At 39.4% G+C, this 25160-nt stretch overlaps 1 protein-coding gene across 20 annotated transcripts in view; it reads right to left on the minus strand.

The window, feature by feature from the left end:
- Positions 1-25160, minus strand: part of EYA1 (EYA transcriptional coactivator and phosphatase 1) — an 85402-nt gene that overhangs the window by 38513 nt on the left and 21729 nt on the right. For 8 of the 20 annotated variants that reach the window (XM_033155405.1, XM_033155401.1, XM_033155402.1 and 5 more), the window contains 8 exons: positions 19098-19175; positions 17343-17412; positions 16905-17050; positions 12629-12766; positions 6217-6299; positions 5652-5838; positions 4185-4327; positions 3505-3588 (listed from right to left, as the gene is read on the minus strand). In XM_033155405.1, coding sequence (XP_033011296.1) covers positions 3505-3588; positions 4185-4327; positions 5652-5838; positions 6217-6299; positions 12629-12766; positions 16905-17050; positions 17343-17412; positions 19098-19175 — 929 coding nt within the window. The remainder of the gene's footprint in view (positions 1-3504; positions 3589-4184; positions 4328-5651; positions 5839-6216; positions 6300-12628; positions 12767-16904; positions 17051-17342; positions 17413-19097; positions 19176-25160) is intronic. The other 12 variants (XM_033155400.1, XM_033155392.1, XM_033155396.1 and 9 more) reach the window with 7 other exon arrangements.

Consider the following 25160-nt stretch of genomic DNA (forward strand, 5'->3'; position numbering starts at 1 on the left):
TATTTTTTTTGTTGAGAAACACATCAGTTTGTCAGATATATTTGTTATAACGCTATCATTTTATTTTATTTTGTAAAAGTGAGCTATTTAGATCCATCTTAAAAGGTCTAAAAATATAACGTATCAAACCTGGACTTCTTCACTTCCACCCACTACTATGGCAGAATTACTGAAGAAGATAAAATGGTAACTTTGATCAGTGCCAAAATTACTACCCCTCCCCCCCCCCACTTGTCACTGCAACTTAGTTGCTTTGCTTCTTTTCTTCCTCTCATTGAAACAGAGCACTAGAGCTCTAACAGCCAGGGTTGTAACAAGGGGGGCGTAGGGGGTGCTCCACCCCATGTTCCATAATGGAGGGGGTGACAAATTATCAAGGAACAATTAGTGCCCTACTAGGGCGGTTCATAAAAAAACTTTTTTTAAAATGCCTGCTTCAAATGTCTTATCTTACTATACTAGGGATTATATAGCTATATATGAAATTTCATGAATATCGGTTAATATCTTGACGCTCCACCAAAATAGCTGTTTACTTGCCTGTTTTCCTATGTCGTGAAGGCTGAAATTTCATTTCAGTGGAGCACTTACTGTTCCCAACCCTAACCCTGTGGAAAGCCATCTAATTAGACTTTAATTTGATTTTGAGATGTTTTTAGCATGTAATTTAATTATTGTTTGATTTTATACCAATGTTATGTATCTGATGTTAGCCACCCTGAGCCCGACTTCGGCCGGGGAGTGTGGGATATAAATAAAAGTTTTTTTTAATTATTATTACTTGTTATTATTCCTTTGTAAGAAAATATGAAATAACGTAAAAACATTTTTGCAGGGGGGGGAATCAATGGGGGGGGGTGACAAGAAATTTTCTGCACCAGGTACCACCTGACCTTCCTACGCCTCTGCTAACAGCAATATTGCACCTGATTTAAATGTGGTGCTGGGTATATAAATGCAAATCACTCATGCCCTGTTCACTAATGCTGCATTCACTGGTGTCCGTAACCCTAGCATTACTTTTAAGATGAACACTAGATTTTGGGCAAACTGTACAATGCACATTTATGACACTTCTCAGCAAAAAGTTGTTGTCCTGAATTGGCCAATTCCTTTTTGCTCTGAGCTGCATTCTAATGAGCACATGAGGTTTTGTTTGCTGTTGCTTCTTTCATTCGGGGATGAATCAAATTTCACTCTAACACACAAAAGTTGCTTATAGTATGAGAAACTCATGCAGCACAGCAATCTTAACCCTGGCCAGGGAGCAACAAGGTGGAGTAGAGGACTGACTGCCAAATCCCAAAACTTGCTGCATTGAACCAGCCAGGGCACTGAAGTGACCCCCTGCTCCTGCCCCCAGTTTTTTTTTATTATATAACTGGAATAGCAGAGAAGATCTAGGATCAAGCCCTTTAGGGGATCCCAAGCTGTCAGCATCCCACCTTATTGTGGGGTGTTCCACAGATAGGAAACCACCAAACCTGCTAGCTACAGCAGAGCCTCTCCAACTGGTGGCAAATGGAGACCACCAAAGAGAAGACTACACAATATCCTAACCACCAGCACCCCAGACATCAACATCAAGGGAGATCAGGATTTTACTGTCAGCAATAAGGAACAAACACTTCCAGCAAACACTGAAAAGCTTGATTGTGCTCCTAAACATTTATCTAGCCCAGGCTTCCTCAACCTCGGCCCTCCAGATGTTTTGAGACTACAATTCCCATCATCCCTGACCACTGGTCCTGCTAGCTAGGGATCATGGGAGTTGTAGGCCAAAAACATCTGGAGGGCCGAGGTTGAGGAAGCCTGATCTAGCCTTTGTAAAAACAGCACTTCATACTAAGAACAAGAGTTGACTAATATTTTAAGGGTAGCATGCAGTGATTTATCACATCATAATTCTGAAGCATGTCAGAGATATACACGAGCCCATTTATTTAATAGCAGGATAGCTTTGACATACACACATCAAAAGTTATTTATTCAGTTCTCTATAGATTAAAGTGCTTGATCTATCTTAAAGTATGGGAGGCAATTTCAGTGCCTTTTTTCAATTAAAATATTTTTTTACACTGAGTCATACAGTGCAACCACTCTGTTTTTTGGACATCTGCCATAGCAAACTCCCTTTCATAATCTTATACATAGTTCTTTGCATTCACTCAACGTATTCATTTCTTTACTAGTAAAACACATTCATTTATTTACTAGCAAATTATCAATTTAATTGGTGTGGGAAAGACTTCCTCAATCCCAAAGTCCAGTAGGGGACTTATGGGGCAGTAATGCTATTCAAGGGAATAAGTTTTAGAATATTAGGAGAGGGTGATAGTTGGACCTAGCATGGTGGGAGCAGCTGCAGCACTACTCATTCCGGTGCATTGGGATACTGTGAAAAGTCCTAGACTGTGTGGGAGGAAACCATGTTGCAGTTGTTCCTATACCAGTGTCAATCCTTGAAGAACAGGGGAAGCACTATAGCTCAGTGATAGAGGCTCTGTTTGCATGCAGAATGTCTCCAGTTCAGTCCATGGCATCTCCATGTAGGAATGAGAGTCTAGCCTGAAACCCCAGAGAGCCATAGCCAGTCAGTTTGGATGATATTGAGCTAGACAGACCACTGGTTTGACTCAGTATAAGGTAGCTTCATAGGTTTAAAACTGGACTAATGTAATGGGAAGAACATGATCTTCCTGCATGGTATGAGACTTCTTATGTCATAGGGCCCTTGCAGTCAGATTGTTTATGTGGTTAATCCAAATAAATGTGGTTAATCCACACTTTCTAGTGCAAACAGCCCATCATTTTTCCAACTGTAGAAAGGCCAATTAAAAAGGTGATGGGAAATTAATCTGGAAATTGCAGGATAGCAACAAAATGCTGCTGATGTCTTATAACCTCTGTGTGAACATAATAACATGAATGCTCAGCTGGGAAGCTCTCAGAGACAGTAATAAGAATCTTAAGGGTAACTCTGCAAATTAGTTAGGCCCAAAGCCTAACTAGTTCAGCATGTTGTTTCTGACAGTGACCAAACAGATACCTATGGGAAGCAATCAAGAAGGATATGAGTGCAATGACCACCTTCTGCTGTTGCTCCCCAGTGGCTGATATTCAAATCATGCAAATATTGGTTTGTTTGTTTGTTTGTTTGTTTGTTAATAGAACATAATGATCTAATTCCTCACTTCTAGTTTATAAACATGGTCAAATAATTCTGTAGGATAAAACCTTAACCACACTGACTGGGAAATAAGTAGTGGGATTTACTCCTGAGCAAACAAGCATGGGATTACAGTGATAATTACGGTAGATCAAAGCAATTTGTGATCTGACAATCTTGTATTCTACTAATTTTGTTTTTGTGCCACCAGCACTGAAAACCTGGATGGGAACCATGAGACAGTTCTCCTACTTTACTTTTTACTTCACTACCATACCATACTATAGATTCTTTCTGCACAAACACATATAGAGGTTGACTGTCATGGTACTTACTCTCCCATATCTGTTAGCATAGGATCCTGTAAGCAAGGAATGGAAAATGATGATTGTCTCATCCAAATCCCAAATGAATACTCTCTGTAAAAAGATAACCAAATCAATGGGTCCCTCTGTAAAGTTGATAATTAAAATAGGAAAAAAAGCTTTGATCAATGGATGTACACATGAACAAACTATTCTGAACGTTGTACCATAACAAAGCTATCCTTTCTTACTACTTTAGAGAAACCCATACATTTCAGAACAATATCAATAAGTAATATAATACCTCCACATTAACGACATACTTTTCTACTATGAATTAACATTTGGAGGGTGACTGGTTTCCTATCCCTGCAGTAAATTTTGGGAGGTGCCCTTCCAGCAGGAAGCAGTAGAAGTGTTGCAGTTATGCCCTGGGTAGCTATTACCTCTCAGCAAGCAGAGGACGCAATCTAGGGGTGAGTAATTTTGAAGGGGATGGAAACTCCCTTGTGAGAAAGGTCAAAATAGAAGACTAAGTAGGAGTGGAATGGTTTATAGCTGGAATTTATAGTTTTGCTTTGCTTTTGAGGATTCTGATGTGCTGGAATTTGGTTTTATGCATCTCTTAGCCTGGTATGCTGTAACTCGCTCCAATGCTTCTGAAGAGTATGAGAGATAAATAAATAAAAGAGCTACTTCATATACAATACCTCTAGGTCGGAGTCAGGCGGTGGTGAAGGATTATTATTCCTTCTGCCTCGACCACGTGATTTGCCATCTGAGCTGCGACGCAACCTTTCTGCATCAGAATCTTTGATGGGTGTTGCTGGGCTGTGGATTGTACTGTACTCTGCTTCAGAAGAAAAAATTGCTTATATTTTAGTTTAGTTGTAGTTCTTTGATTTTGTTTCTTTTTAAGTATGATGCACTGAAATGGCCACACAAAGTTTGGGTGTACTTTTGTAATAGATTACCATATGTATTTATGTTACTAGTGGTACACTAATTCCCGGAAGTCAGAATTCTTCCTAACCCAAATATATACAACAATGAAGTCAACTGAAAATTCTCCTTTCCAATACTTGGAGGGGTTATTTCTTAAAAAACAAAACATCCTCCAGCTTCCAAGAATTCATAGAACATAAGCCAGCCAAAGTTAACCTAAAAGCTCACTGATTCCTGTAAACATTGTTCTTTGCTCTCTCACATTCTTTGCTCTTGAAATCAGTTTAAAGGTAGTTCAGAATTAGTTTAAAACTACGTCTTCTGTGGAGAACTTTCAGCTCAAATTTTGGAGTGTGGAGGAAGTAGGGCACCAACACCTCTGATAAATGTTATGGGGCAAAGAGGGTCAAATGGGGTGGGATAGAACTCACTGCTGGAGCTTCTCCCAGTGACTATCATCCAATGGCCACCATCCTCCCTAAGCCCTCTGGCTTGATGCTTAGTTATGAATGGAACATCTGGGGATTATTATAGCTAAATATGGACTTGCAACTTGCAGTCAAGCTTTTCAGTGCAATCCAACTCAGAAGTCCCACTGCGTTCAGTGGCATCTACTCCAAGTAAATGTACGTAGGGTTGCAGCTGGACTAAGCAATCCTAATGAAGTTCTCACACATCCTTTTTTTTTTGGCTGTCTGTTCCAGGCTGGTCCAATTAAAATGCCCTAAAACTGGAAAGTTCTTTGGGGGATCTGCAGAGCTGTGGATACCCCTGAAATGTCCCATTCAGGACTTCCCACCAGCTACCATGGATGGTAGTTTCACACCCACCTGGGCAACACTTGGGGTTCTTGCTGCAGTGGAGCCACCAGCAGCAGCAGCACCACCAGAGAAGCCATGGTGTGCTGCCATGCTTACCCCACCTACTAGTCATCAACACTGGGATGGTCATGATAGCAAATATTAACTAAAGTTTGTGTAATGAGCTCAACATCTGAAAAGACTATAACACATCTTGTAATCTGTGTTTTTACTTTTTAATGCTGGTGTTTATAAATTATTTGAGGTGGTAACTATAGGAAAACCTGTATTTAAAAACTCACTGCTGCCCATTTACCCCCTGCTGAGCCAGTCATTTCTTAATAAGTGGCACCATACATTCAGAATTCTTCTAAAAATACATTTCAAGTACCAAATTGTGGCCTATAGGTACAATCAAATCTATGCATTTACCTGCTGTAGGATCTGCAACTGCTTGACTAGTGATGCCAGATGGTGGTTCTTGAAGCTGGTATGTCGCATTGGAAGAAGGGGTTGTTGGACTGGTGTTGCTGCTTGTCATATAATGCGAAGGATATGGAGAACTGTTATAATACTGTGGGTATTGACCTTGGCCAAAGCTGGGGTAAGAAGGATACTCCTACCAGAGTGGAGAAAAAAAGCTGTATTAGAGACTTTCCCATCAACATGCTGCTTACTTTTTGGTGTGTGTTCCAAAATGTAAGTGAAAACACATACCTCAATTTCTCTGCCATCTTGGAAATCACAACCATTATTTATTTTACATAAATAGGAAATTGAATTTTAGAAAAACTATATCAGAATTGAGTATAAATATCACCCTGACATTTTTTTAAGGCAATAAAGAGGGGCTGTAACAACTACTGGTAACATTAAGATAATCCTCAAAATTCTAAAGAACTTCAAGGTTTTATGTAGAATTACAGATATGAGTTGTATTATCCTTCTCAAAACACACTTTTGGCATCCTGTCATTTAATAATTTTTATTTATTTACCTGTTGCGAACTGTTAAATCCCGTAGAATTTGTAAGTGAATTGTTTCCAGCATATATTCCAGATGATGTAGTGAAACTGCTTCCTGGAACAGAACAAAAAAAGGAAGAAAGTTTATATGAATAGTCAATAAAATGTCTCTTAAAAAAAACAACAACACAACAAATCAACAGTGATAAAACAGAATTTTTCATATGCTGGTACAATAAGTAATCTACTGTGTCATAGACAAGATTATACTGTGAATGAAGTGATAAATCATTACTTCCAGGGCTCTAGATTATGAGAAAGCTAAAAAGTTATTCAAATGGAATGCATTAAGAGTAGAATCAGAAGTCAAAATCACTTTGCTTCATTTTATTATGTTAGGTACCCATAAGAGCAAAGCTTGATCAGTAGAGCCAATGCACAGTTTTCACTGTGTGCCACTTTCAGTGAAGTGCCACTTCAAACTACAGGTGGAAGGTTCCTATGTTAATAATGCTTCCTCATATAAAAGACTCCCTCCACTATTGAAAACTAACATGCAGATTTTCCATGTGAAGAGAAAAAGCAACAAGAGTGTCTGGTAGCACCTTGAAAACTAACATTTTATTATGGCACAAGCTTTCATAGACTAGAGTCTACTTCACAAGAATGCTAAAGTGTTACAGATACACATACGTGTGTGTGTGTGTGTGTGTGTGTGTGTGTGCGTAATTCATTTCACATTGTGGTTTCTGATTGAAGTTATTTTGTTCAAGCGAGGTGACTGTCTATTTTAACTGGCTTATCAATTGCCAGGCTATCTGTTATGTTTTGTGACTGGCCCTTATTGATGACATAATTATCATCTCCTGTACTCTCTATATTTCATCCCCCACCTGTTTACTACACCCCCCAAACTATGTGTATCTGGATAACATGTCAAGCACTGATGAAGTAAACTCTAGTCCATGTCATAATAAATAGGTTAATCTTATCTGATTTTACTGCAACAGACTAACACAGCTACTCCTTGGAAATATGTGGAGGAAGCTTTTTATTTGGATAAGCATTCAAATATGAGATCTCCCCCTACTGTCTTAAATAGTAATCCAGAGCAATATCTGCATGCAATTATTCTGCTTATGTAGCCTTGTAAGTTTCAAATCAGTGCAAAACTACATAGAGATTGTGGCCCTAAAACGTTTACTTGGAAAAAGCCCCACTGATTTATTTATTTATAAATGAATATTATTAAAATATGTCTCATTGTCACATTTTGGTTTTTTTTGGGGGGGGGAGGAAATGACACATATCCTGGAAGATACTGAGAACCCCAAACTTCCATTGCTGTTATCAAGACTTATACTTTGTAGTCCTTAAAAATGAAACCTTTTATTATGGCTATAATGTTTTCTTCCATGCTATAGAAACACAAAGGAAGTTTTCACCACAATCTATGAACCTTATGGGCTTCTCAGTAATGGTACAGATAATTATAGTTCATTAAATGTTCTTGAGTATACAGCCTTGGGCAGCAGTTTTCTCTTTCCTTGAGAAGTTATTGTTGCCCCTGACACTACAAGAATTATTATATGACATTTCAAGTAGAAAGGCCATAGCCTAAATGTGCCTGGACACTGCAATGCTCTCTCAGTCTTAGCAGTCCAAAATGGACAGATGGGCACTCTTGTTTTAATGCCTTTATCTACAAAGCTGAATTTCTAAAAGGGCAGCAACCTCCTTTCAGGCCCAAAAGCAAATGTGAACATATGGACAATTAAGAGTGAAAGTGTACGGAGGAGGGGAGAGGGAATGGGGAATACAAAAAGCTGCAATTTCCAGGAGGCACTGAAGCAGCAAAGCACCTTCATAATCTGCCTTTTTCATTTATCATGACTACAGAATAGCTAAGAACTAAGGTACCAAAAGGAGAACCAATGAGAGGAACAATGGTCTAAAAGTTACAGTTCAGAATGCTAGATATCTTAGAGAATGAGGTTAGGATATGCTTGGAACTGTATCTAAGACACACACACACACACACACACACACACACACACAAGCTGGAGAGTGGTAGAGGGATCCTTCAGATCCCAGCCACTTTCTAGGATAGAGATCTCTTTTGGTAGGGCTTTTTTTTTGCTGCTGGCACCTCTCAGGTGGGCACCATCGCCATTATAATAGAACAGGGGAGGAGTTCATCGTGAGTTTCGGCACCTTTTTTTCTAGAAGAATAGCACTGACTTTTGGCCCTTCCATAGGATTGTAATTAAATGATTTTGTAAAAAGTGATCCTCACTTTGAAAAGTCTAAAAAGGAAATCTAAACTACACAGTATACTAGAAATGTCCCCTCCTTAATTTTGTAAACACCATATAATGGGCTCCATATTGCTGGAGGTGCCTTAGATGAAGTATGAGATTTAACGCATAAACAACTTACATGGTAATCCGTTAGATAAGCTAGTCTACATTAACTAGTGTTCTCTCTAAATGAATTAGAGAACACAATAAAAAGTTATTTATACTCATGTTCATGAGCCATCCAGTTATGCGGACACTTACTATGGATACCTCAAGACATCAGGTTGGATCCTGACAACCATAAGCAGAAACAAGCTTGCAGAAGGGGACTTTACAACCTTCCACCCAGTGGCCCCCTCCACCCTGCCCAAAAAAGCTGGTCCTTGTGGTTGGGGACCCTCCAGAACAGAACAGGATGAGCAAATGAAAATTAATAGAAAGAGAGAATTAATGAATAGTGGGCTCACAGAAGGTGTCAATTCACCCCTTCCACAGCAGTCCTCTCATGTTCAATCTCACCCTGTTCTGAATGATCCTGCAACCCTCAGGACAGATTGCTTTTGAGCAGGGAGTGCAGAAGACTGCAGTGGGGAAAATCCCCTTCTGTGAGCTTTCTTCTGCTTGCAGTTCTCAGGATCCAACCCACTGCCTTTGGAGAAATCAGGACTAGTTGTATATGAAAAAAACAGACACACATTAACATTTTAGTAGAACAAAGAAATATTTCAGTAGCAGGAAGAAGGGGTTTCAACTCCCAATTTTTCAAATACAGATTACTTGCTTTTAGTAAAAGCATTCACCTTTATATTAATACGGAAAATAAAAATAAATATCAGTGCCTAAGCATTTAGGAACTATTTAGGGACAGTGATTAAAATAATTGTCAAATGTTGCTCAACAAAGATTCTTGTTGGCTACTGTTTCTTCTGGAACTGTGCAGAGGTCTAATAGATATCCATATACTCCTACTCCTAAGTAGACACGAGTGGGATCATGCTGACCAAGTAACCACTTTATGCAACATTTCTTAAAAATAGACTTTTTGGGGATTAATTGGATATGTACATTGAAGTACTCCTGTATAGAATCAATTACAGTAATGTGTAAATTTCATAGAACTGCAAGAAAAATATCTAACATCTAAAATAACACTTAAGCGACAATCCTGTGTCTACTTACTTGGGGGTAAGCCCAACTGAACTTATTGGGACTTATGGCTGAGTAAACATGCTTAGGATTGTAAACTTGCCTTTCTTGCATATTGGCAGAAAGTTCACAAGAGCCAATGAAAACTGTTATTGCACCTAGGCCAGCATATTACAACAAACATCTCTTTCATCTTATGCCATTACTGACTCCTATGGAGAGCAAGTAGGGTCTCACAGACCATAACAAATGTGAAACAGGTTTCTGAAAACTGCTACGTAGACCACCCAAGGACATCAGCTTAGGAGTACTTAAAACATTCTTTAAAGTTTGCCACATTTTAATAAGGTATGTCATGCCACAAAAGCACAGTGCTATTGTATCAGATGATATACAGATCAACAAAAAAGAGTGAGTGCCACCATCTAACCCTATGAACTATAAAATTATACAAAAATCATTTTTGCACCTTTACAAATTAAAAGTACATTTTATAAATAAGTAATCATGCTGAAACAATTGGCTCATGAGTAATGCTAGGACCACAACACTGTGTATGTAAGACTTTCAAAACACTTTTGACAAAATACCCCACCAAAGACTCCTGAGTAAGCTTAGCAGTCATGGGATAAGAACATAAGTCTTTTTGTTTGTTAAAAACAGCAACTGGTTAAAAACAGGAAGCAGAGAGTAAGAATAAATGGGAAGTTCTCTCAGTGTTTTTGTTGGCATCCGTCTGTCTTGAGATAAAATGGAGTGCACCTCTGGGGGTGAAGTCAAACTGCTGTGTTATAAGCACCAAAGTGACCTCTGCAGGATGCAAGCCTGAGCAGTGTGTGTATGGATATCCTGACAAAACCTCTCTCTCGGCCTCGCTGATGTGGTCCAAAGGAAAGCAAAGCAATACATTTGGCACGAGCGTGGCTGCAGGAGCTACCAGAAGGAGGTGTACAAGGCACCATCCAACTGTCTCAGGGATTCCACTCCAGATTTGTTTAGGGTTTATTCCTTGGCCTTTTCTTCTCCCGAAGGTATCCCACAAGGCAGTGGAGGTTTTGGTACAGAGTTTTCCTTCTCCTAAATGGGCTACATTCCCAGGTTGGTGAGCCCCATCTGCCCCTTACTTCCCTCAACAGCACATGCAGAAACCACCTTCATAACTTTTGGACTCACTATTGGTCTTTTCTGCTCAACCCATTGGAGCCACATGTAGGGAAAGTCCCTAACTTACTGAGTGTTTGACACCCATTTTTTTTTAGGACAACAAAACTGTAACATTAAAAACAGAATATGCATTACAGAGTCCAGAGCTAGCTTTCCATACTTATGGCCATGTTAATTATGCTTTATACCGGGGAGAAACCTTTATTCTGTTGAACTCCACATTCTTTCAGGGGTAATCTGTTGAAGGCTGCATGCCAGCAGCAGGCGGAGCTAAAACCAATGATGGGCAAAGCCAGAGCAAAAGTGTTTTGCATTAACTTATCCACAATAAAGAAAGCTATTTCAGTTTTCACCATCACAACCTCAGATTAGAATTACCAATCCTATGCAGAAGTAAGACTCACTGTACCATTTCAGATTGTATGAATCAGTATTCATGGCTAAGAAAGAAGCAAATGCCATTTTCAAACTATTTTACTATGGCTACCAACATATGCAACTTCGCTTTGCTACCAACATATGCAACTTCGCTATAGTCCTCAACTTATACTAATTAGGAAAAGATGAGGCACATCTTTGAACCCTTCAAACCTCTGTGAAAATCGCTTTTTGGTGATTTGTGAAAACTCAGCAGGATGCAAAAGTGCTTGTGCATTTATAGAATACGAAAAATGTAGGATGCAGGAATCACAGTCCTGACTCTGCTGCTTTTGATGTCAGCAATGTTGCTGCTAACCATATTTGAATTGTTATATGATAAGGCCACTATTCCAAAAAAGAAGAAGACAAAATTAAACAATATTTAAAAATGAGGCTGAAGCAGCTGCCAGATCCTACAAAAGAAGATGTGACTCAGACATAATTCCAACTTTAAAAAAAATAATCAGTTGAAAGAAATCTTATTCTTTCTGTTTAAAACTTGGTGGTAATGTGTCTTAATCCAGACCTTATGTCAGATCATCACCTCTGCCATTCTAAGTTTGCTGTCAGTTCTAAAGGTAAATGTTTCCTTTGCTTACTGGCTAAGGACTAGATCAATACACCCTAAAAGCTATTCTGCATCAACGAAGTCTGATACAGTTAAGACATTAAGGCTTGTCTGCTTCATAACATCTGTTCTAAGGTTTCCAAGGGATTCAACATGCATAGCTCCCACTGACCCAGTCTAAAATTAGAGATCATGTTTCTGGTTAGTTTTGAATCCTATTCTCTATTCCTAAGGAGAACTGGATTCCATAAGTACCAACACAAAGAAATATACAATGTATTAGCCATTATGTATAATATCAAGTAAACATTTAAATTACTTTGGGGAAGAAACCACAACTGATAGCATCTAATACTTATAGAACTTCCAAATTATACTGCCAACATTACCTAAATAATTCTGACAAGTTAACTTGTAGGGAATGTCATCTTAAATTTACAGACAAAGAAAACACACCTAAGGGATGAAATTATGTCAGCTTATATTTGTATTCTTGACACAATTTTTCACACTGCTCTGTTTTCTATCACAACAGAGAACTATGCTGCAAGAAATGGAATTTTACAATAAAGGTCATTGTAATGTTGGAATCACATAATAAAATAGCCATGTTTAAAATGCTTATGTTGATGAGACCTTTAAAACTTAGGCTTGAATTAAAAACGCTAATTTATCATCAACAATGTAAAATTGCATTAAAAATCTATCTACCGTAGTTTTGCACATAATATACACTGCTATCATCTTCATTTGGCTACCTGCATTTTCAATTATTATTTTAAAAAAACAACGCAAAACCAAAACAACATGTGAAAAGTAAACGAATTCTAATTATTTTATACAGACCTTGCATCTGGTAACTGTATGGAGCCTGTCCTGGCTGGGGAGTGCTAAAACTTGCACCGTAGCTCAGAAAGCCTGTCTGTCCAGGTGATTGTGTTTGTGATAATCCACCTTCTGTCTTGATGCCTGCCCACAATGCACCTAAATCAGTTAGTGATAGCAAAGCTAGTTGTTCATATTTTAACAGAGGGCATTAAATAAAATCACACAAGTATTCATGTAAGTATGCAAAAGGACACCAACCCATAATCTAGTAAAGCTGCACTATCTGAACTGACACAACCTTTCTAATTTAAATTCTTGTTTAATTTAAATCTAGCATGGACACTTATTTAGCAATTGTTACATTACCAGTTTAAAAATGGTCGGCAGTATGAAGGAAAAGCGACAGTTTTAGCTTAAAATGGTGAAATTATAAATGTTTAAAGCACATTTGATACTACAGCGTTATACATTTTTTGTTTTCTGCTCATTCAGAAAGACATTAGACAATTCTTTTTATTAATATAAGTATTTCTTTCTTCTATAACTTTTGACATGCAAGAGCTTTATAATTAAAGAGGGTCAGGATATCAATAGGGAATTTCATATTTACAAAGTCCAGCATGTGAGTGAAAACTTTCTTAGCTACTAAAGTTGACAAGTTTTACAGTGCAATGCTGTACATGAATTCAAGGTAACTGGGCAACTGCATATAGGATTTCCACCACCTGGGTCCCAAAGCTTTAGTTGGTTTACTTACCAGGGGCCAATGGGAACACATACAGTAAGCACCTTTTACAATTCAATAGTTTTAAGATTTTTCCTAGATATTTTCAAACAGGGGTGAGAGTGGGAAAATTATCTCTTTAAATTATTGCTTGGGCACTTTTTACAATTTAATAGTTATAAGATTTTTAAATTATTGCTTGGGCCTATAGGCACATATCCATTATTAATTGTAAAAGGGATACAGCCTTTTTGCCATGTAAACAATACAGATCCCACACAGGTAAAACACCTTTGAGATGTGTCTTCAGAGTGGAGCAACATTATATAGTCTATTTTATTTCTTTTCCTATTGAATTTCATCAAAATTCAAACATCTACAACCCTGAAAATGATTTAATTAAATAAATGCAATCCAGAAAATTGAAATGTATTTAGACTGATAAACAGATGGAGACAAAAATAACATTTTGCAGCCCGCCATATGCATTGGCACCTCACCGTCTGGTGTGCATCCACGCCATAATAGGCCATTATTTTATGTTGTGTTTGAAAAGGGTATTGCCTGCAGCCCAGTTGTGCAGGTAAGCTTTAACTGCTGCAGAGAATCAGTGACATTCGGTAATGCAACTGAAGCTCAGCCCTGGGTTTCTGAAACAGGGCAAGACGCATGCAGGTGGTGACAGGAAGTCCAACAAATCCATTGGAGCTAATCTGGTGATTTGGCATACTAAATAAAATCACCATGTGGATCATGCACTTGGAATTTTAGATATGACAAAGCTGCATGTAGACCATGCATTGCTGTGTAAGCTGCTTCTCATTTACAAAAACCCTCAATTATTTTTCCACTGCAAATCATCCACTCTCAAGGGTGCATTGAAAAGGAGAAGCAAGTGTCATGATAACATTGCAAGCAGCTGTGGAGTAAAATTTCATTCCCCACGTGGCAGCTATATTGTGAAAAAGCAATCCTAATTCTTTTAAATCTCTTCTTTGCATTAAGAGGGAAAACTCATGAATGGTATGATGGTAGTGATGGGAATTATGCTGATGCATGAATATATGTATGTTAATATGTGTATTTAACCTAATTCAAATAAATAATAAACTTCCAAGAGCATGTCTGATAAAGAAGCAGTAACTGAAAACCATCCTGCAATGGGGAAAATCTACATTTTAAAGTCTTTTTAACAGTTTTGCTGAAGCATTAGAGCCAAGAAAGTCTTAGAAACCAGCTGTCGGTGGCAATCATCTCCACCAACCAAGCTCACTCTGTTACAAACATTATTTCTCCATTCTCTCATTGTACAATATAATAAAAAGCCTTTCCCAGAGTCTTCCATAAAATGTTTAGTTACTACAGAGTAACTTAATCGGTGTTCAATTAAAAATTCAGTTCTGATTTGTTATTACAGCTATCTTTGTGAAGTATTACACCATATTGAATTGTTATCAAGTATGTATAAATATATCAGAGTTTTTTAAAATTTGCTGTTCAGAAAAAGGGGGGGAAAGAAACACAAAAACAAACCAACTGGCAATATTACAAAAAAAAAGGATATAAACCCTAAAACAAGAATGTAAACTGTATTAACATAACAAAGTTGCAACAAATAGCCAAACTGCATTGTGATCAATTTTCCTATTCTAACAGTTTAAGAATAAATTTCAATTTTATTTTTTTTAAAAAGTATTTTTAAAAAATCAGTTCTAACACTACAGGAATAAACCACAAGTGGCCAAAGTTTTAATTTTTACTTTCATTTAAAAATAAACTTGAAAGTATAATCCTGATAGTCGCTTTACTAAGATAAAGTTTAAAACAGGTCACAAGATTATATTTGTTACATTTAAGCAAGCACAAAAGAAACGGATTTGTAAATGCCAGTTAAAGAAAACATAACCCATTATTTCCCGAGTTTCAGTCAATTTAATTTGTTGGTTAAGACGGCAATCCTGGTCACACTTTATTAGAGAATTAACCGCAGTGGACTTATATTCCATTATATAGGGAGATAGTATAGTTCAAAAGTCCTCAATGGTGAGCTCAAAAGTGGGGATCACCAAAACTTTTAGGGCAACGTGCTTCCAGTTGAGATGAGCCAGTGCCCTTCTCAGTCAACATCTAGGGAGAGAAAGTGTAAAGCCTTTTTATATGAGGCAGTACTTTTGGATATATTATTATCTAGTTCTTTGGCTCCTGTTTCAATTGCTGAGTACTTCTTGGTTTATTAACTGTTGTTTTAAATAAAATTGTGGATTGCTTTTATTGGGTATGTTTAATAGCTGCCTTGGAAATCTAGTAGTAGTAGTAATATACCACCCTTCATCTGTAGATCCCAGGGTGGTTCACAACACAAAAATACAAGATAAAAAAACGCAAAATATATAATAAAACCAGAACAAAACAAAACCAATACCACCCCGCGTCCCAGAACACATTTCAAAGGGCATCGGATGTTAATGGGACTTCAACTTTGGTTGACATTCTTTCTATATTTCATAAGAAATACTTTAATAAGTAAAATGCAGCAAGGGCATCTACATGCTGGCAGCTTCTTTAACATTCTTAATGCCCCATAAGGAAAATGTGCACGGATCTTTCTTTCTTTTTACACAAACCATAGATATAGCTTGGTTCTTGTAATATACCCACAGACTAGGATCCAAATGACCCTCCTTGCTCTGTTACTCCACTGGAGGCATCTGACAACAGAGGAGGGGGAAATTTTCAGGAGTGTCCTGAAAATCCATTCTTCTGGGTTTCCATATCCTCCAGAACAGATTTTTGTGGGCCACTGGGAACTGCCGATGGGACAGGGAATAATAATAATAATAATAATAATAATAATAATAATAATAATAATAATAATAGCCTCCCCTCTTCTACTAGCAGGTTTTTCCCTCTGGATCAAAAAATCTTGTGCTTCTGCAAGGACATTAGTTGGAAATAGCCCATTGCAAGAAAGTGGGAGACATGGGGATGTGAAAGTTTAAAGGTAAAGGTAAAGGGACCCCTGACAGTTAAGTCCAGTTGTGGATGACTCTGGGGTTGCAGCGCTCATCTCGATTTACAGGCTGAGGGAGCCACTCTACAGACAGTTTTTCCGAGTCATGGGGCCAGTATGCCTAAGCTGTTTCTGGCGCAACGGAACACCGACACCAGAGCAGCGCACGGAAACGCTGTTTACCTTCCTGCCATTTTTTGGCATGCTTTCGAACTGCTAGATTGGCAGGAGCTGGGACTGAGCAACGGGAGCTCACCCTGTCATGGGGATTGGAACCGCCAACCTTTTGATCGGCATGCCCAAGCTCAGTGGTTTAGACCACAGCGCGACCCGCGTCCCATGTGAAAGTTTAGATGCTGGTAAATACTGAGGAGTGTGATTCTAAAATCATGGAACAATGCTCTACTTTTTTTCAGGCCTTGGTGGTTTTGCAACATACTTATGCTTAAGCTACCAAAATGCGGTATTCTGTCACTCAGGAACGTTGCACTCATCAGCAAAGCGACTTCACAGCCCAATACACAACTGTTTACCACCATCTCCCCAACAACTTTACTCACCATATGATGGGATTCCATAGGGCTGACCAGGCTGTGGGTACGTTGAATAACCTGTGGCTTGTTGCATCCCTGTGGTAAACTGTGTCTGCCCATATGCAGCCATCGTTTGTGAAGAAGGAGTAGGAAGAATATGCGGGTATGGTCTGCTGTTCAATGCAAAATGACAGAAAACAGGAAAGCCTTTGTATTAGACAGAAACATGCAAACTTTTTGGTTAAGCTGCATGACAGAATGTAAATTCCTTGGCCACTGTGCAAAACAAATTAATTAATTAAACAATTTTCTACGTCTAAAGATACATTTGTAGTTATTCTAAAGTACAACCTCTCTCAAGGGTAAACTGATTTCAATTATGATTTAGCAGATGGATTCAATTATAATTATAAATGAGGTTTAACTCCACTTTTTCCTTTTTTTTTAACGTAACAGACATCTTACTTGGACGGGTATATCTGTGGTGGGGAAAACTGGTGAGTTTGTCTTGGGCTGAAGCCACTGCTTCCAATTGCTGTACGGAGGAGAAAAGAAAGCACATGGAAGTGTAAACACACACATCTAAACTAAATATTATTTCTGTTAAAGGAACTTTAGAAATTTAATGAAGTTTAATAAAATTAATACAGCGCCAAGTAATACTTTACTAGATCCAGGCTAGCACAACAATTCTCAACATCTTTATTGCAAATTAGGCTTTTGCAATTGCTCTTAAGGGACCGTTTTTAAAAAAAATATGTCACACTTTAAGGCCTTTTTAACACATCCTCTCATATTTCTAGCCATTTAATTAATGCTCCACTTTTCTCACAATTTTGCACTTGAATTAAATGAATTACTCCATGCATGGTTCTTAAATGTAAATGCTGTAAAAAGTCAGCATTTTTACACAAGGGTGACATTTTAATGAGTCAGATATTCTTCAAACCCTCAATCATACTTCCACTTTTCCTTCCCAAGAACTATAGCCGCTACTGAAAACAGCTATTTAGCACATGGTAGTGAGGAATGAAACAAATGCCTGCAAGAGAGCAATTCCTCTTCAGTGTTTTATTATTTATTCCTTCCAACGACTGTGTGTTACTTAGGAAGCTGCTTTACACAGAGTCAGACCACTAGTCCATCCAACTTAGTATTATCTGCACTGACTAGCCATAGCTTTACAGACAAGGGACTTCCCCATTCAACCTAGATATGCCACCGATTGGACTCAAAACCTTTTAATTGCAAAGCATGTTTTCAAGCACATTCAAGGTGCTATGGAACCAAAAAGGAAGAATTCCTTCTTGGATTTTCTCAGCTAGAATCTTAAACAAAATGACAGTGTACCATTACTGAGATTGTTAAACTGACATATCAAACTTGAAATCTCGCATAATAATTTGTGACATTTTGGTTGGCCTTTAAAAAGTATTGCAGGCAGGCATAGTGGGCAGCATCCAGCTAAGTGCTCCTCAGAATAGACTCACTAAAATTAAGGGCCTAATTTACTCATGTCCATTAATTCAATAGATCTACTCTGAGTAGGACTAACACGGAATACAACCCATTTTTTTCTGCAGTAAAACTGCTGAAAGACATTTATTCACTGTTCAAATGTACATTTCTTTTTCTTTGTCAAGACTGGGGGCCAGTGGGAGGATCTTTAGGTTTGCAGCAGAAGCTGGCTATGAACAGTGCATATTTGCTGTTACCTCATGCTGCCATAACCGGGACAGCTTTGCACTTAAAAAAATAGGTTCTCACCACAGCAGATAAACTTTTGTCTTCACACAAACTTACGATTTTTTGAGGCAAAGCTATCTGCTTTACATATGCCAAATAAAATGTGGGCTTGGACTACACTGAGACTAAAGGGTACCCAGTAAATGTCACCAGTAACAGCTCTGCATTTCAGCTAAGAACAGCAGAACATACAGAAGAAAATATTGCTAGACCAAACTGAGGCTGCTAGACTCACCTGGAACTGGAGCCCCACTGGACTCAGCAGAACTTACTTCTGAGTAGACATGCATAGAATTTCACTATTAATTTCAAAATAGACTTGGCAGCTAATAGGTGGCAACAGCTGCCAATAAGGGGAATACAAGGATGAAAATCCACAGAATGTATGGTTGCCTTTACTCAGAAACAGTTTCCTAATTAAATATCTGAAACATATATGGGTATCATATTTACACGTGGCAAATGCTTCCTTACCTGATCCTGAAAAATTGTCTAAAGACCCGTCTGCTGTTGTAGTAGCAATCTCACTGCTGCTCATTGGCTCTGTTTTAACTAAAATATAAATAAAGTTTGTTTTATGTTCACTATGACTGCAATCCAGACAAATTTTCCTGACAGTCAGTAAAACTGAACTCAGTGGGGCTTACTTCTGAGTAGACATGCACAGAATTTCATACTTGTGCACAGACACTCATGCATACGTGCAACACACTCATACACTAATTGCTTATGTTCATATATACTAATCCAGCATTAATTCTAAGAAACACAAACAAGCTTCTTTTATACATTTATTTTCTATAAACATATTATACACAAAAATATGTACATCTGTCCGAAACGAGTAAAAACCATTACAACAGAATTGTTTATTGCCTTTCTAGCAAGTCTCTGAGATGATCTACATAACTGCCAAAAAGTTACTGTCAGGTCAGTGCAATATTAGGCTGCAATCCTACAGCATTTACTTGGGAGCAAGTCCAATTGAACTTGGGTACACGGGAACAGAATTCTGCTGTTACTAAACCAATTATATAATTTAGTGTACAGGCGGCAACCATTTTGCACAGGGGTTCTGTTCCTGGTCCCCATGTGTGTAGGCGGAGCATGCATAACCCCAATTCACCCCCATTCTGCCCTGCCCCCAATCTGCCCTGCCCCCATTCTGTCCTCTTCTGGTTCTAAAAGGACCTGCATATAGGTAGTGCAAAATGGTCGCCGTCTGTACTTTATTCTAACTTTTTATACCTAATCTTTATAACTTTCAGGACATTTCATGATACAGTAACAAACACAGAGACACTACAGTACTCTTAGTTACTTTACATTCTGCTCAACTATACATTTGCAGGTATCTTTAACATTCCAAGTTTTGTACATTTCAAAGGAAGCTGCCTTGCACTGAGCAAGACTATTGTACACATTAGCAGGAGCTCTCCTAGTTTCAGACAGGAGTTTTCCCCAGTCCTACCTGGAGACCGCAGGTATTAAATCTGTATCATTTTACATGCAAAACATGTGATCTACCACAGTGCCCCTTGCAATTGTAGTCTACCTTATGTTTCTTAGTGGAGGATGCATAGCTGGTCTTGCAACAGGAGTGGAAGATTGGGTTTAATTAGCTGTTGCAGGGATTCCCCCCAACTCTCTGGAGCAAATCTGGGAAGGGTGTGGGGCATGAGCAATGCCCTATAACTAGAGAGGATTCCCAGAATTTGACTAGCATAAGCAGAGTGTGGGTTAGTACAGCTCAAGAGTAAACTAAAGCCCTTATAATAAAGTAAAACATGAATTTATTTATGGAATCAGAAATTTACAGGAACTTGATAAATTAGTATCATCATTATTAATACTGATTTATTAATAATCTTCTAGACATTATAAGACCATTTACACTTGAGTTAATTAAAAACACAAAAACAGCAAATGCATTTAAAACAAGACTAAAACAAAATGAAGCAGACACTTGTAGTAAAGACCCATTTCTCCAGCTCAGAAAGCCTATGGGAACAAACATGTCTTCAATTGTATTGGAAAGTGCAGATAGTGGGTAGTGCCTGTCATATTTTGTAAGGAATGCTATTCCACAGAACAGGGCCAATGACACTGAAAGCTTTGCTTTCAGTTACTGTGGAACATGCTTCTCAGATCTTTGGAACTTGCAGGAGGAAATCTCCCACAAACTGCAGCGACATACAGGATTTATAAGTGATAAGGAGGTTTCTCAAGTAACCTGGTCCTGAGCTGTATTGAGCCTATGTTAGCAATCAACACTTTGAAGTTGGCCAAGTAGTAGATCGGCTGCCAGTGCAAATCCTGCAAGCAGCCTCCAGACCAAACCCAAGGGTTGCACCAATAGAGTACATTGCAGTAATCAAACTGTAAGGTTCCCAATGCATACACAACTGTGGTCGAGTCAATCTTGATCCAAGAATGTCCATAGCTGTCCTACCAATTAAAGTTGGTAAAAGGCAATCCTAGCCATTGAGGACACCTGCACCCCCAGTGACAGAGCTGGATCCAGGAACATCCACAAACTATATAGGCACCTGCTTCTTCAGTGAGAGCACGACCTCATCCAGGACAGGTCAACTCCTCTGACCTGGGAGTCAGTCACTCACCCACCAAAGCTCCATCTTCCCAGGATTCAGACTCTGTTTATTAATACCTATCTCCCATGACAGTCCAGGAGGAACAGCAGCAACATCACACTTCCTCCTGTCCCTCCCCTGAGAGAAGTCATCCAGTAGGGTGACCAAAGAATGCCCAGTTCTGAACCTGGGTCTGAAAGCAGATTGAAATGGGTCGGCCCTCTCAAGTTCCTTGCCCAAAGAGGGTATTAATAACTGGGTAGTAGTTTCTAAAATACCATTGGATCCCGGGTGGGTTTTTTCAGGAGTGGCCACACAATCACCTCCACTGTGGTTTACACCATTCTATCATGGAGAGATGCATTTATCACACACTGAACCCACCCAGCCATGTCTCCCTAGCTAGCTTTAATCAGGTTGCAAAAACTGAAACTGATCCCACTAAACATGGCTTGATGGAGTATTGGTATCTCACAAGCTATGGAGACGAATGGCATTCTCCTCAAGCAGGTCACAGAAGATCTCTGAGATACTCTGGGCTCCATCCACCAATATGAGTGTCAATAGCCCATGAATCACATATTCACTAGTTCCACTTGCTAACTTCTAGAGGACCCAATGGGGTCCTCTAGAAAGATGTAGGTCTTCTTTGTTTTTATCGCCATGCAGTAAGCATGATAACATGCTCTCACATGTGTTTGGTCATCTTTGCAGGGGGACTTCCACCACCTGCACTCTAGCCATTGCCTGGTCTGTTTCATCACATGCAGCTCCCCTGTATTCCAGGGAGCTGAATATGCTCCACAGTGTTGGAGAGGATGTTCAAGATCTATCATATCTACAACCTTCTGCATCTTGTCATTCCATAACAAAACAAGGTCTTCTGCAGGATTGCCAGTTCTATTCACCAGAAAATTTCACAGGAATCCTTTGCAGTCCACAAGTCTCTGGGGATAGACCATAATAATGGGTCCCACACCCCTACAGGGCAAGATTTATTTAATTTGGTTACAAATAGAGAAAAATTCCAAAGTCATCTTGAAAACACTTTTAATTATCACTGTACCACACTAGCACATCTCCTCAACCAATATCCAAAGAGGTTTTCCTAATTTAAAGCTTCCCTTGTGGGTAAAAGTTTATGTTTCTATTGGCTGAGTGTGTTACGCAATGCTAGTGAGAACTGAGAAAACCAGGCCAATGAGGATAATAATTTAAACCTTCACCTTTATGCCACACATTATATGATCCCAGCCCTTTAGACCTGAAGCACCTGTGATACATTAACCCATTCACATCACCTGTTAACTGGATATTTCTGACACAGTGGAGAGGGAAAGGTGTAAGACTTCAAATCATGCATTCTCAGTGTTTCCCAAACTTGGGAAGGGAAAGGAAATTGTTAGCCACTTTGAGACTCCTTTGGGTAGTGATAAAGCTGGATATCAAATCCAAACTCTTCTTCTTCTTCTTCTCAGTTTGCTCCATACCCACACATTATATTAAAACACTGCCAAAGTGGGTGGTGCTGTGGGTTAAACCACAGAGCCTAGGGCTTGCTGATCAGAAGGTCGGCAATTCAAATCCCCACAACGGGGTGAGCTCCCGTTGCTCAGTCCCAGCTCCTGCCAACCTAGCAGTTCGAAAGCACGTCAAAAGTGCAAGTAGAGAAATAGGTACTGCTTCAGCGGGAAGGTAAACAGCGTTTCCGTGCACTGCTCTGGTTCGCCAGAAGTGGCTTTGTCATGCTGGCCACATGACCCGGAAGCTGTACGCTGGCTCCCTCAGCCAGTAACGCGAGATGAGCGCCACAACCCCAGAGTCGAACACGACTGGACCTAATGGTCAGGGGTCCCTTTAACTTTACCTTTAACCTATTGCAGGACAGGTGTAAGAGTTTTGGAGGATCCCCCAAATCTGGCAGTTAAAATACAATCCCGAAGGAGCTCCAAGCTTAAAAACAAATAGATATTTTAAGCGTGGAAAAGGAGAGTTTTGACATACACCCTCTTTTCCTGAAACAAATGCCTCAGAATGCAGTGAATGTGCTTAAAACCACTTCTACCACATTTTAGAAACCGCACTATCCAAGTAAGCTGAAACTCTACTCAAGCAATGCCGGAATTCGGTCCAGCTTTGAATACATTTTTCCTGTACTGCCAATTGTTTCTTCTTCCAAAACCATATTTATATTCTGATACTTCTCTGAAGAATTTCCCCCTGCTCTTGGCCCTATGAGTTCCATCCCGTCCTTCCTATAGCAGTTATTATATCACTCATATTTTGTGTGCTGTTGACACACTACTATAGGTCAAAGCTTTGGGAAGAAATAGGTCATAGGCTTTTGGAAGAAAAGTACAAATTCAAACTTCAAAATGCATTAGCCATTTAGCCAATCTTTACAATAAACCCCAAAATTGATTACTGAAAGACTACTATGGCAAAATTGACCTAATTTTAAATGATAGGTGAATAACATTTAACATATGTTTCTTTTCTAGGTAACATACAGAAGAGTTATTTCTCCTATTATATTGCTATAATCTTAATCACCCATTAGATTCACTCATAAAATGCAGAACTATTACAGCTTGTGATAACAAAGTGTGCTCTCTCTTTTCCACTGGAATACAATTTGCAGAACTGTGGGGAATGCATGACTCTATTGCATCTGCAGAAAATAGCAGCAGGAGACTGTTTCAGGTGGTTTGCAATCTATCGGAACCACCTTAGTCACCGGGGCCTGGTAGGGACACCAAGATCTCCTGCAATGCTTTTGCAAAGTTTTTTTGCAGATAAAGTCGCTCAGATTCTGAAGGAGGTAGACACCACCATGGGAGCAGGGCCGGGGCAGGAGAGTGAGACTGAGATGCGCAGATGTCTTTAGAGTTCCAGTGCTCAGGTAAATTACTATACTGAGCATTTCATTATTTATTTCATTATTTATTTTTATTTAGCTATACTGCTTAATTCCCTACCCTGATCCATGGAAAATGAAGGTAGGAAAGACATTGGGAGGGATGAGGAGTTTCCTCCTCTAAATTTATGGAGCATGAAAAGAAGCCTGGCAGGCAGAGATAATCTATTTTACTTTCACTAATATAGCCAATCAAGAAGTCCCTGAAGCACATATGGTACTTAGGTGTAGGTGTACCCATTTAAAGCATATTCTGCCTGCCTGGCACTGAACTCCTAATTCCTGAAAGAAGACAAAGCAGGGATGCAGGGCCGTCTTAAGTAAATCTGGTGCGCGGGGACGCCAAACTCACGCTCCGCCGGGCAGGGCCAGGCGCGGCGGACAGCCGGAGGGTGCGGAGGGGTGGGTGGGGACGCTGCCAGCTGTGCTCTGCCTCCGCCTGCTTGGCTGAAGCGGCGGCGCAGCGCTGCCGTCCAGGGAGCCTGGCTGCAGCGCCGACAGGAAGCTTGCCGACAGCCTCCCTGCGTCTGCAGCCCGAGAAGAGGCGGGCGAGAGCGGCGCTGCCGCCACCGCTTCAAGTCCCTCGTCTGGGGGTTGGGGGGGAGGAACGGTGCACCGCGCCACTAGCCTTTATGGCTAAGACGGCCCTGCAGGGATGCATTGTTGGGTTACAGCTACCATCATCCTTGAACATTAACTTTGCTGGGTGGGGCTTACGGAATTGGAATTCATTTTGCGAAAGGTCAGAGATTCTACATCCCTGACATGAAGAATCACAGGATACTATTATTTAAGTAATACTGTTATCTAAGACAGTAATCCCCCATAATCTTTAAGTGAACATTACTTTCTTAATAATAATTAAATATTCATACTACAGAAGGCTGGAAAATACAAAGTTAAGCTCACATTACATTTGGTTCTTCAATAGTGATGGCACTGAAATGCTCAATACCTAGTTTCATAAACTGACTTGTCCAGCCTGTAATGCTTGACTGTGTTACAAATTGTGTATCATATCCCTGAAAA

This window comes from Lacerta agilis, chromosome 7 (assembly GCF_009819535.1).
Source record: "Lacerta agilis isolate rLacAgi1 chromosome 7, rLacAgi1.pri, whole genome shotgun sequence".
NCBI lineage: Eukaryota > Metazoa > Chordata > Lepidosauria > Squamata > Lacertidae > Lacerta > Lacerta agilis.